This window comes from Ambystoma mexicanum, chromosome 2p, assembly GCF_040938575.1.
Source record: "Ambystoma mexicanum isolate Mex_15411 chromosome 2p, UKY_AmexF1_1, whole genome shotgun sequence".
NCBI classification, from domain to species: Eukaryota; Metazoa; Chordata; class Amphibia; order Caudata; family Ambystomatidae; genus Ambystoma; species Ambystoma mexicanum.
Genome location: NC_090923.1, coordinates 970,688,209 through 970,702,142, shown reverse-complemented (window position 1 = coordinate 970,702,142; position 13,934 = coordinate 970,688,209). Strand labels below are relative to the sequence as shown.

The 13,934-nt window shown below is 38.3% G+C and overlaps 1 protein-coding gene across 3 annotated transcripts in view; it reads right to left on the bottom strand.

The window, feature by feature from the left end:
• Window positions 1-13,934, bottom strand: part of SPTBN2 (spectrin beta, non-erythrocytic 2) — a 1,293,574-nt gene that overhangs the window by 249,772 nt on the left and 1,029,868 nt on the right. For all 3 annotated transcript variants that reach the window (XM_069644771.1, XM_069644772.1, XM_069644773.1), the window contains one exon: window positions 426-510. In XM_069644771.1, the coding sequence (XP_069500872.1) occupies window positions 426-510 (85 nt within the window). The remainder of the gene's footprint in view (window positions 1-425; window positions 511-13,934) is intronic.

Below are 13,934 nucleotides of genomic sequence, written 5' to 3'. Positions count from 1 at the left end.
TCCTGTGACACAATTTAAAAAGCACACCTGTCCTGTTGCAATTGCAAAGGGACATCAGCAGAAGTCCACCTGACCATGAAAATAAGCCAGGGATCCAAAATCCAAAAAGGAAAACAAAAAATAGTGTAGGGGGTCCCACACAATGGGACAGCAGAACCACCAAAAAATAGAATTCAGCCCTAACATTTAGAAGAGAAATTTTCCAGTCATGGCGTGTAGCACCACCACTTCCTATCCTTTCTGTGCAGGTATAACGTTCTGATACGATTTGAGGGCCTTTGCCTCTTTTAGATTGGTGGGTTACCAAAAACGCTGCACATGGCAGAGAAACCAGTTAAAATTCTGGGATCCAACCAATCCTCTATGGAAATGGCCCTGGCCCAACGTCTATGTTAACTAAATGTGTTCACATCAGTATTCCTTACCTATTTGCAGCCAGTCCATCTTATCTTTCCATTTGTCATTTGTCTCCTTCCGCCGATCTTGCAGCTGGACAAGCTTTTCAGAAATCTGAACAGAAGAAAAATTGATATAACAGACAGTCTGTATACAGTCAGGCAGCTTAAAACATACAAAATACAACCAGTTATTTATAATCTGTCCATTTCACTACCTATTATAGACTACAGCCCCTTTAATATGCCCCTTTAAGGATTATCAAGGCTTCCAGTCTTCCCCAATACCAGTTTCTTCAGAGAGAGGCCTTTTAAAATTGTGCTTTGGCACCCGTATAACCCCTGAACACTATTTAGCCCTTTCAGCAATGGGAGACGTTCTCATAATCAGAAAGTATACATTTACCATGTTTTTGCATTAGCTTCAGGATTTCACTTTCTTGCTTTCGACAAGAAGAAAGCCAAGCAGGGGTTCATCCTAAATGCAATCAAATATGGAGAGGGTGCTTTTCGTGAAAAGTTCACTGGGTTCTTGCTCCACACCTCAGCCAAGTGGTCACCCTGCTACTGAGGAGTGCAGGGTGTTATAAAAAAGCAGAATGACTCTTATAAAATGGGGGATTATGGTCCAAGTTTTCAAATCACATGGGAGCACGTTGTACTCGGCTAGTACTGGGGGTGGGGCATCAATACTCAATGAAAAGACAACATCTCCTTTTTAAAGGATGGTGCGAGGTCCAAAGTCCCCTCCTACTAGACTGGCGGGTGGGCATGTGTATTTTTGATTTCCCCTACTGGTTTACCAGATTTCTTTCCTGACAAGTCCTCACCAGAGATGTAAAGACAGATGGTGCCTCTTGAGCGGCCCTGTGTCAGGCTACCTAGTTTCCCTGTGTGGGTATCTTAGAGCAGCTGGCTGTGTGGGTTTCACGGTTTGGCTGCAGCTATTTTTTTTTCTCCATTATTCTAGTGGGAGGGGGGAAGAATCGAGGGTGCTGTACCAGGGGGTGTCCCCATCAGGATTCAGTATTGGTCTCTGAGCCACATATTGCTGTTACAAGACTAAGTGGGATGCGGCCGTAAGGTCAGGGCTATTATTTGCCTTGGAGAGCGATAGCTCCAGTTCTTATAATAAGATCAGAGTTTGCAACAGTGTGACTAAAACCTGAAATCAGACCTGCAGGACATCTGTGGAAGAGGTTAGTTGCACGTGGCAACACCGGATCGACTGGATGGACTCAAAGTTTTAATGTATGCAGCACTGTAATTATTGTTAGGTAAGATTTTCATAGTAATATTAAATCTTCCTGACCTGTGTCAACCCCAGAACTTTTTGCTTTTACTGGTGGATTCTTTTTCCATATTCCTCAGAGTGGGCACCTTTTCCCACTCTCGAAAAATCCTTTACTTTTTTTATGGGTGTCATTGTTAAGACTCTCCATAGTGTCTTTTAAAAGTTAACCAGTAGAACAAGGTGGTCCAGAAGGCCACTAAGAACGACCAGCGCTAATGCCAATAGTTATAAATATAAAAGGCAGCGTTCAACATGAATTTTTGAGGGTACCTAGACCAAGTGCCCTCGAGGTCAATATAATCAGTGAACTGCGCCAATTTACAATAATACATCAATCAGTTGAGTTATATTTTTAATTCCATTCCACAGCCTGGCACGTGTTTCGAGCAGAGCTCTTCTTCAAAGGCTATGCATCAAAATGCAATTTAAAACCATTAGCATGTTGACCAATGTATACGCATCATACCAATTGGGCAAACACTTAGGGGTTGAAAAAGGGGGGGGATTGGCCACAATCATGAATGTGTGATACATAACAGCATTGTTTAAATCATTACAGTGTTACATAATCAGTATGATTGGATAACCATAAATGATAAAGAGAAAATAAAAATAAATTACCGTTTCCAAAAGACATCCATACGGTTTCGAAACCAATAAGAAGGATGACAAAACAACATGATAAGAAAATAAGTGAGGTGCGGTGACTAAGCAACCCTGTATGATAAGATTGGCTGAATTACCAATAATAATAAAAATATCAAGGTATAATTACCGTTGATGCTTGTCGAAGGCGAATAATCTGTGCAACAAGAATTAGTGTCCAAAGTCACAATTATTACAAAGTGCCATGATGTTGCCAAAATTAATGTGACAAAAACCGAAAAACAAGATTAGCAATGTATTGCACTTACCAATAGTACGATTAATTCTAGGGTACAATTCCAGGACTAGACAGGATTAAATTAAATATAACAAAAAGTGTTAGAGCTACATAGCCCATTCAAAGAGTTTTTAATTTGTCGCAACATATTATTAATGGAAGTAAAAGAATTACCTTAATGTAAATTGCAATTGCAACGACTAATTATAGTAGACTGCAAAGATCCGCAATGGAGGGGGGAATGTTGCCCACGAAGATACAATATATCCGCCAATTCAAAGTAGCCATGATAGTCCGATGTCAGTTGACAATTGAGCAATTAGCAGAAGAAGACAGAGAGCCAGAGCACGGAATTAGGTGAATGAATAGTAAACGAACATGATTAAGTGTCAGGGACCGTATCGAAGGAGCAGCATCTCACTTACCAGCCTTCCGGCAACAACTGTATCCAAGGGAGAGTGCGCGCGTGGCGAGATGCAGCTGGTGTAGTTAACCAGGAGAACTAGGACACGAGAGCAAGACCGTGACGAAATATCCAGCGGCAGCCATGTTGGGTGAGGAAACCACTGGTTGCCAATCAAATCTCAATGAAGACAGACTATTAAGCCAAAATTGGCAAACGAACCTATACGCAATTACATAAAGTAATTGACATTGTATTATGAATTAGAAATAACGCACTAAATTTATCATGCATCCAGGTTGTGTAATCTGCCGCACACACTTGTTAACTCATCACGACACATAAATCACGGAAAAGTTACTTCCATTTGCACGCAAAATAAAAATATATAGCATTAAGAACAAGGTAATGGTGTGTAGCCACCTACCTACGGTGTCATCTGCACTGGCAACCAACCTAATAATTGCAGCAATTATAATCATATATATATATAATAGCTAAAAGGATTATGAAAACCCATTTGTAAACGGGCCAGCTATACATGGACCAGATGTTTAATCAGTGATTATGTGAAACCTCATTTAAGTCATAAATAATTTTAGTTGAAACAATTAATAGCATATACAATTAAAATTTAACTGAAATACAGATGGAATCATGAAAAAAACAGAAATTGTCTGAAATACAAGTTGAATCATAAGAAAACGTGAAATTCATGATCAGAATTTAATCCACGAATGACCAATCTATGTTTACAGATCAGCCTCGCTTCCAATTGTCTCAGTCTGAGTTCCATATTGCCTCCTCTTTTGGAAGGACGAATCTGAGCTAAACCAATAAATCTTAAATCCTTGAAATCATCCAATTGATGTAAAGTCTGCCAATGCAGTGCCAAAGGATATTTAGCATCCTGTTTGTTCAAAGAGGCCAAATGTTCGCGAATCCGAATTTTAAGTGGCCTGATGGTACTTCCAATTTAGAATAGTCCACACGCACAAATTATACAATACACTAGAAACTTTGTATTGCAGTTAATAAATGAATTAATGACATGCTTGCCTGTGCACCCAAAATCTAAGGATTCAGACTCAAATGTATATGATCACATATTGCAGCTCCTGCATTTGTGAAAACCATTCAGCCGCCCTTGGTCTAACCATGTTTTAGCAATGGGTGCTTGTGCCATAAAAGACGGGCATAAAAGATTTTTAAGAGTGGGGGCTCTACTGAATACTATTGATGGATGTGAATCCAATAGTTTAGTTAGATCATTATCGAGATGGAGCAAGTGCCAATGACGTTTGAGTATAGCATACACACCATTACTATCACTGTTGTACCGAGTGATCAGTCAAATTTTGTTGAAAGGTATATTAGCTGAAGATGACCTAGTTTTAGGTTTAAGTAATCACCTCTCTCCATACTGGACACTTCACGTTCAACCTTGGTAAGCAGATTTGGTTGATACCCACGTTGTACAAATTGATCATGTATAAATGATTTTTCCGCATCAAAGTCAGCATTGAGAGAACAATTCCTTTTTGCTCGAATGTATTCTCCTTTCGGAATATTAATAACAGAACGTTTATGAGAACTGGATGAATGTAAAACTGCATTAACTGAAGTAGGTTTGCGAAAAGTTTTAGTGATAAAACCAGTAGGGGACACAGACGTTTAAATGAAGAAAGTCTACAGAATCATTAGAGTAATGATGTATAAATTGCAAAGCCCAGTTGTTAACGATTAAGAAAATTAACAAACTCTTAATTCTACTTCATTACCAGTCCAAATCATGAAAACATCATCAATGTATCTCTTCCAAAGATGTATAAATTGAAAAAAATCCTTGTTCTGAAACACATACTGTTCTTCAAATTGGTGCATGAATATATTCGCCACAGATGGAGCAAAACTAGCTTCCATGGCAATCCCAATCAGTTGGTAATATGTATCGTTAAAAAGGAAAACATTGTTTTGTAGAGCACAGAAAAGAAATTCTTTGATCATTTCAATATGAAGATGATACGATGCTGATTTGTGTTGGAAAATATAGATAATACTGTCAATTGCTTTCTGATGATCAATAGAAGTGTATAGAGATTTAACATCGAGTGTGACCAATAATGCTTCACTGATATATGGCAATTGTGCAAGGATGTCAAGAATATGCATAGTGTCACGTATATATGTAGGTGTGGAGTGAACCAGTGGTGAGATGCATTCATTAACAGATTGAAATTGGTTCCAAAATTCCACCCTGGCCACTAATAATGGGTCAGCCTTCCGGTATCTTATCAAACAGCTTATGAATCTTGGGCAGAAAATAGGCGGTTGTCATTGTTGGTTTGTCAGAGAACAGAAAACATTTTTCCACATCGGTAATAATACCTAGTTTATACCATTTTGTCAATTAGAGAATGAACTTTATGTCGAATATGTGAAATAGGATTATTTTTCAAAATGGCATAACACCCAGGAGAATTCAAATGATCCAATGCCATGTAGATGTAATCTGCTTTATCCAGAATTACAACGTTACCACCTTTATCAGCTTCCTTAATCACAAGTGAATCATTATATGCCAGCTTGTGAAGGGCAAGACGCTGTGCTGATGTTAAATTAGAAAATGTAGGATGAGGGCGGGAAGAACGACGATCAAACAATGTATGGATATCATTAGTCACTACCCGATGAAAAGTATCTATAATATTATCATCTGAAAAAATGGGAGTATATTTCGATTTGTTTGCAAATTCTTTAATTGTCAAATTACGATGCTGTATGTCTAATTCGTTCATGGTATCAAGGAGATTAGACTCACTATCAGACATTGACTCATCAATAGACATAAGTATGTGTGTACTCATCATTGTTTGCAGTGTAAATTCTGATAATTTGGCGACAGGCGTTATAGGAAAATATTGTTTAACCTGTGTGGCAAAAAACTTTTTTAACTTTAACTTTCTGATAAACTTGAATAAATCAATCTGTATCTGCACACAATCATTCTTACAGGATGGAGCAAAAGATAAACCTTTATTAAGTAGTGAGTGTTCTTCTGGAAAGAGCTGATATTGACTAAGATTATGTATTAAATCTATCTGAACTGATTTGGATCGATCTGATTCTGCAGGGATTTCTGATAAGAGGCTCTGGTTAGCCGTTGACCTAATGAAGCGGCGTTGGCGCCGCCTGTGTTGGCCACCTCTTGAGCCCCTTGGTTGGGCCCGAGCATTGCGGTATTGGCAACGGGTGGTAAGCGGAACCTGACCTGTTTTCTGATGGCCTCTTGTCGGTTGCCCTTTTTGAATCTTCTCATCTCTTCTAAAAAAAGGTTGCGGAGCCAAAGTAGGTTGTACAGGTAATTCCACAGAGTCGGCATCCTCTTCATCCTGAGCCTCATCCTGAGGTTGGTTAGTCCCTGGGACAGCTTTGTTCCTAGGTCTATCTACATCACTTTCTACGTAAGAGCTGGCAGGGGATGAGGCAGCACTACTGTTGCGCGATCTGGACACCATCAAATTTGGGCTGTGAAGTGTAAACCCGATTATCTCGATAATCCCCGTTGTCTCTAGAAAATGTTCTACATTTTCTCATTTTAACCTCATCCTGATGCCTTCTCAGTATATTATACATTGTTTTGGAATTTTTATCAATAGTTGCAGAAGGTGCATCAAACAATTGAATTTCTTGTTTGAGTTCATCAATTTGTTTGACAATACGAGAGTGTGCTCTTTCCGCATGCTCAATAAGTAATAATAACATTTTATTAGAACTATTGGTCAGGTTGGTTTCCCACTCCACTGCCAAGTCATTATCCTGAGGATCCTCAAAATCCAGCAAAATGAGTATACAAAGGCCTCTCGGTATTTTGTGTTCTTGAATGTAATGCTTAAGCGTAGTCATCTCCCAAAATGTATTGATTTCTCTGATACTCAACCTCTCAAGCTTAATAAATTTAGATCCAAGATCCTCAGTAATGTTAGGTAACCGTTTGAACGGATTCAAAGTAGAACCACGAGGTGCAAATAATGCTTTAATATCCTCATCCCTAGTGAGGATATATTCGGCTGCTTCAGCCATTGAATTAAGAAAATACAATGCAACAGCTGCTGGGTTGAGGGCCAAAAATTAACCAGTAGAACAAGGTGGTCCAGAAGGCCACTAAGAACGACCAGCGCTAATGCCAATAGTTAAAAATATAAAAGGCAGCGTTCAACATGAATTTTTGAGGGTACCTAGACCAAGTGCCCTCAGTAAGAAACAAGGTCAATATAATCAGTGAACTGCGCCAATTTACAATAATACATCAATCAGTTGAGTTATATTTTTAATTCCATTCCACAGCCTGCTATTTGTTTCAACTAAAATTATTTATGACTTAAATGAGGTTTCACACAATCACCGATTAAACTTCTGGTCCATGTATAGCTGGCCCGTTTACAAATGGGTTTTCATAATCCTTTTAGCTATTATATAAATGATTATAATTGGTGCAATTATTAGGTTGGTTGCCAGTGCAGATGACACCGTAGGTGGCTACACACCATTACCTTGTTTTTAATGCTATATATTTTTATTTTGCGTGCAAATGGAAGTAACTTTACCGTGATTTATGTGTCGTGATGAGTTAACAAGTGTGTGCGGCAGATTACACAACCTGGATGCATGAAAAATTTAGTGCGTTATTTCTAATTCATAATACAACGTCAGTTACTTTATATAATGGCGTATAGGTTCGATTGCCAATTTTGGCTTAATAGTCTGTCTTCATTGAGATTTGATTGGAAGCCAGTGGTTTCCTCACCCAACTTGGCTGCCGCTGGATGTTTCGTCACGGTCTTGCTCTCGTGTCCTAGTTCTCCTGGTTAACTACACCAGCTGCATCTCGCGCGCGCACTCTCCCTTGGATACAGTTGTTGCCGGAAGGCTGGTAAGTGAGATGCTGCTCCTTCGATACGGTCCCTGACACTTAATCATGTTCATTTACTATTCATTCACCTAATTCCGTGCTCTGGCTCTCTGTCTTTTTCTGCTAATTGCTCAATTGTGAACTGACATCGGACTATCATGGCTACTTTGAATTGGCGGATATATTGTATCTTCGTGGGCAACATTCCCCCCTCCATTGCGGATCTTTGCAGTCTACTATAATTAGTCGTTGCAATTGTAATTTACATTAAGGTAATTTTTTTACTTCCATTAATAATGTGTTGCGACAAATTAAAAATTAAAAACTCTTTGAATGGGCTATGTAGCTCTAACACTTTGTTATATTTAATTTAATCCTGTCTAGTCCTGGAATTGTACCCTAGAATTAATCGGACTATTGGTAAGTGCAATACATTGCTAATCTTGGATTTCGGTTTTTGTCACATTAATTGTGGCAACATCATGGCACTGTAATAATTGTGACTTTGGACACTAATTCTTGTTGCACAGATTATTCGCCTTCGACAAGCATCAACGGTAATTATACCTTGATATTTTAATTATTATTGGTAATTCAGCCAATCTTATCATCCAGGGTTGCTTAGTCACCGCACCTCACTTATTTTCTTATCATGTTGTTTTGTCATCCTTCTTATTGGGTTCGGAACCGTATGGATGTCTTTTGGAAACGGTAATTTATTTTTATTTTCTCTTTATCATTTATGGTTATCCAATCATACTGATTATGTAACACACTAATGATTTAAACAATGCTGTTATGTATCACACATTTATGATTGTGGCCAATTCCCCCCCTTTTTCAACCCCTATGTGTTTGCCCAATTGGTATGATGCGTATACATTGGTCAACATGCTAATGGTTTTAAATTGCATTTTGATGCATAGCCTTTGAAGAAGAGCTCTGCTCGAAACACGTGTCAGGCTGTGGAATGGAATTAAAAATATAACTCAACTGATTGATGTATTATTGTAAATTGGCGCAGTTCACTGATTATATTGACCTTGTTTCTTACCGAGGGCACTTGGTGTAGGTACCCTCAAAAATTCATGTTGAACGCTGCCTTTTATATTTATAACTATTGGCATTAGCGCTGGTCGTTCTTAGTGGCCTTCTGGACCACCTTGTTCTACTGGTTAATTTTTGGCTCTGAACCCAGCAGCTGTTGCATTGTATTTTCTTAATTCAATGGCTGAAGCAGCCGAATATATCCTCACTTGGGATGAGGATATCAAAGCATTATTTGAACCTCGTGGTTCTACTTTGAATCCGTTCAAACGGTTAACTAACATTACTGATGATCTTAGATCAAAATTTATTAAGCTTGAGAGGTTGAGTATCAGAGAAATCAATAAATTTTGGGAGATGACTACGCTTAAGCATTACATTCAAGAACACAAAATACTGAGAGGTCTTCGTATACTCATTTTGCCGGATTTTGAGGATCCTCAGGATAATGACTTGGCAGTGGAGTGGGAAACCAACCTGACCAATAGTTCTAATAAAATGTTATTATTACTTATTGAGCATGCGGAAAGAGCACACTCTCGTATTGTCAAACAAATTGATGAACTCAAACAAGAAATTCAATTGTTTGATGCACCTTCTGCAACTATTGATAAAAATTTCAAAACAATGTATAATATACTGAGAAGGCATCAGGATGAGGTTAAAATGAGAAAATGTAGAAGATTTTCTAGAGACGACAGGAATTATCGAGATAATCGGGTTTACACTTACCAGCCCAAATTTGATTATGTGTCCAGATCGCGCAACAGTAGTGCTGCCTCATCCCCTGCCAGCTCTGATGTAGAAAGTGATGTAGATAGACCTAGGAACAAAGCTGTCCCAGGGACTAACCAACCTGAGGATGAGGCTCAGGATGAAGAGGATGCCGACTCTGTGGAATTACCTGTACAACCTACTTTGGCTCCGCAACCTTTTTTAGAACAGATGAGAAGATTCAAAAAGGGCAACCGACAAGAGGCCATCAGAAAACAGGTCAGGTTCCGCTTACCACCTGTTGCCAATACCGCAATGCTCGGGCCCAACCAAGGGGCTCAAGGGGTGGCCAACAGGTGGCGCCAACGCCGCTTCATTAGGTCAACGGCTAACCAGAGCCTCTTATCAGAAATCCCTGCAGAATCAGATCGATCCAAATCAGTTCAGATAGATTTAATACATAATCTTAGTCAATATCAGCTCTCTCCAGAAGAACACTCACTACTTAATAAAATGTTATCTTTTGCTCCATCCTGAAAGAATGATTGTGTGCAGATACAGATTGATTTATTCAAGTTTATCAGAAAGTTAAAGTTAAAAAAGTTTTTTGCCACACAGGTTAAACAATATTCTCCTATAACGCCTGTCGCCGAATTATCAGAATTTACACTGCAAACAATGATGAGTACACACATACTTATGTCTATTGATGAGTCAATGTCTGATAGTGAGTCTAATCTCCTTGATACCATGAAAGAATTAGACATACAGCACGTAATTTGACAATTAAAGAATTTGCAAACTAATCGAAATTTACTCCCATTTTTTCAGATGATAATATTATAGATACTTTTCATCAGGTAGTGACTAATGATATCCATACATTGTTTGATCGTCGTTCTTCCCGTCCTCATCATACATTTTCTAATTTAACATCCGCACAGTGTCTTGCCCTTCACAAGCTGGCATCTAATGATTCACTTGTGATTAAGGAAGCTGATAAAGGTGGTAACGTTGTAATTATGGATAAAGCAGATTACATCTCCATGGCATTGGATCATTTGAATTTTCCTGGGTGTTATGCCATTTTGAAAAATAATCCTATTCAACATAAAGTTCATTCTCTGACAAAATGGTATAAACTAGGTATTATTACCGATGTGGAAAAATGTTTTCTGTTCTCTGACAAACCAACAATGCCAACCGCCTATTTTCTGCCCAAGATTCATAAGCTGTTTGATAAGATACCGGAAGGCAGACCCATTATTAGTGGCCAGGGTGGATTTTTGGAACCAATTTCAATCTATGTTAATGAATGCATCTCACCACTGGTTCACTCCACACCTACATATATACGTGACACTATGCATATTCTTGACATCCTTGCACAATTGCCATATATCAGTGAAGCATTATTGGTCACACTCGATGTTAAATCTCTATACACTTCTATTGATCATCAGAAAGCAATTGACAGTATTATCTATATTTTCCGACACAAATCAGCATCGTATCATCTTCATATTGAAATGATCAAAGAATTTCTTTTCTGTGCTCTACAAAACAATGTTTTCCTTTTTAACAATACATATTACCAACTGATTGGGATTGCCATGGAAGCTAGTTTTGCTCCATCTGTGGCGAATATATTCATGCACCAATTTGAAGAACAGTATGTGTTTCAGAACAAGGATTTTTTTCAATTTATACATCTTTGGAAGAGATACATTGATGATGTTTTCATGATTTGGACTGGTAATGAAGTAGAATTAAGAGAGTTTGTTAATTTTCTTAATCGTTAACAACTGGGGTTTGCAATTTACACATCATTACTCTAATGATTCTGTAGACTTTCTTCATTTAAACGTCTCTGTGTCCCCTACTGGTTTTATCACTAAAACTTTTCGCAAACCTACTTCGGTTAATGCAGTTTTACATTCATCCAGTTCTCATAAACGTTCTGTTATTAATAATATTCCGAAAGGAGAATACATTCGAGCAAAAAGGAATTGTTCTCTCAATGCTGACTTTGATGCGGAAAAATCATTTATACATGATCAATTTGTACAACGTGGGTATCAACCAAATCTGCTTACCAAGGTTGAACGTGAAGTGTCTAGTATGGAAAGAGGTGATTTACTTAAACCTAAAACTAGATCCTCTTCAGCTAATATACCTTTCAACAAAATTAGACTGATCACTCGGTACAACAGTGATAGTAATGGTGTGTATGCTATACTCAAACGTCATTGGCACTTGCTCCATCTCGACAATGATCTAACTAAACTATTGGATTCATATCCATCAATAGTATTCAGTAGAGCCCCCACTCTTAAAAATCTTTTATGCCCGTCTTTTATGGCACAAGCACCCATTGCTAAAACATGGTTAGACCAAGCGCGGCTGAATGGTTTTCACAAATGCGGGAGCTGCAATATGTGTTCATATACATTTGACTCTGAATCCTTAGATTTTGGGTCCACAGGCAAGCATGTCATTAATTCATTTATTAACTGCAATACAAAGTTTGTAGTGTATTGTATCATTTGGGCGTGTGGACTATTCTATATTGAAGTACCATCAGGCCACTTAAAATTCGGATTCGCGAACATTTGGCCTCTTTGAACAAACAGGATGCTAAATATCCTTTGGCACTGCATTGGCAGACTTTACATCAATTGGATGATTTCAAGGATTTAAGATTTATTGGTTTAGCTCAGATTCGTCCTTCCAAAAGAGGAGGCAATATGGAACTCAGACTGAGACAATTGGAAGCGAGGTTTATCTGTAAACATAGATTGGTCATTCGTGGATTAAATTCTGATCATGAATTTCACGTTTTCTTATGATTCAACTTGTATTTCAGACAATTTCTGTTTTTTTTCATGATTCCAGCTGTATTTCAGTTAAATTTTAAATGCTATTAATTGTTTCAACTAAAATTATTTATGACTTAAATGAGGTTTCACACAATCACTGATTAAACTTCTGGTCCATGTATAGCTGGCCCGTTTACAAATGGGTTTTCATAATCCTTTTAGCTATTATATATATATGATTATAATTGGTGCAATTATTAGGTTGGTTGCCAGTGCAGATGACACCGTAGGTGGCTACACACCATTACCTTTTTCTTAATGCTTATATTTTTATTTTGCGTGCAAATGGAAGTAACTTTACCGTGATTTATGTGTCGTGATGAGTTAACAAGTGTGTGCGGCAGATTACACAACCTGGATGTACGATAAATTTAGTGCGTTATTTTTAATTCATAATACAACGTCAATTACTTTATGTAATTGCGTATAGGTTCGATTGCCAATTTTGGCTTAATAGTCTGTCTTCATTGAGATTTGATTGGCAGCCAGTGGTTTCCTCACCCAACATGGCTGCCGCTGGATGTTTCGTCGCGGTCTTGCTCTCGTGCCCTAGTTCTCCTGGTTAACTACACCAGCTGCATCTCGCGCGCGCACTCTCCCTTGGATACAGTTGTTGCCGGAAGGCTGGTAAGTGAGATGCTGCTCCTTCGATACGGTCCCTGACACTTAATCATGTTTGTTTACTATTCATTCACCTAATTCCGTGCTCTGGCTCTCTGTCTTTTTCTGCTAATTGCTCAATTGTCAACTGACATCGGACTATCATGGCTACTTTGAATTGGCGGATATATTGTATCTTCGTGGGCAACATTCCCCCCTCCATTGCGGATCTTTGCAGTCTACTATAATTAGTCGTTGCAATTGCAATTTACATTAAGGTAATTCTTTTACTTCCATTAATAATATGTTGCGACAAATTAAAAACTCTTTGAATGGGCTATGTAGCTCTAACACTTTTTGTTATATTTAATTTAATCCTGTCTAGTCCTGGAATTGTACCCTAGAATTAATCGTACTATTGGTAAGTGCAATACATTGCTAATCTTGTTTTTCGGTTTTTGTCACATTAATTTTGGCAACATCATGGCACTGTAATAATTGTGACTTTGGACACTAATTCTTGTTGCACAGATTATTCGCCTTCGACAAGCATCAACGGTAATTATACCTTGATATTTTAATTATTATTGGTAATTCAGCCAATCTTATCATCCAGGGTTGCTTAGTGATTCCTGTGTAGTTTTGGGGTGTTTTCTGTGATTGGGAGGCCTCTTGTGCAGTTCCCCCATGCCCTCTGCTGGAATCCTCTTAGGGTGTCTTCTGTGAAGCCTGTGGGCACTTGAATAACTCTAAAGTAAAGAACTTACTTGTTCTAACAGGCTTCCTTAGGAACTATGACTTTTGCTA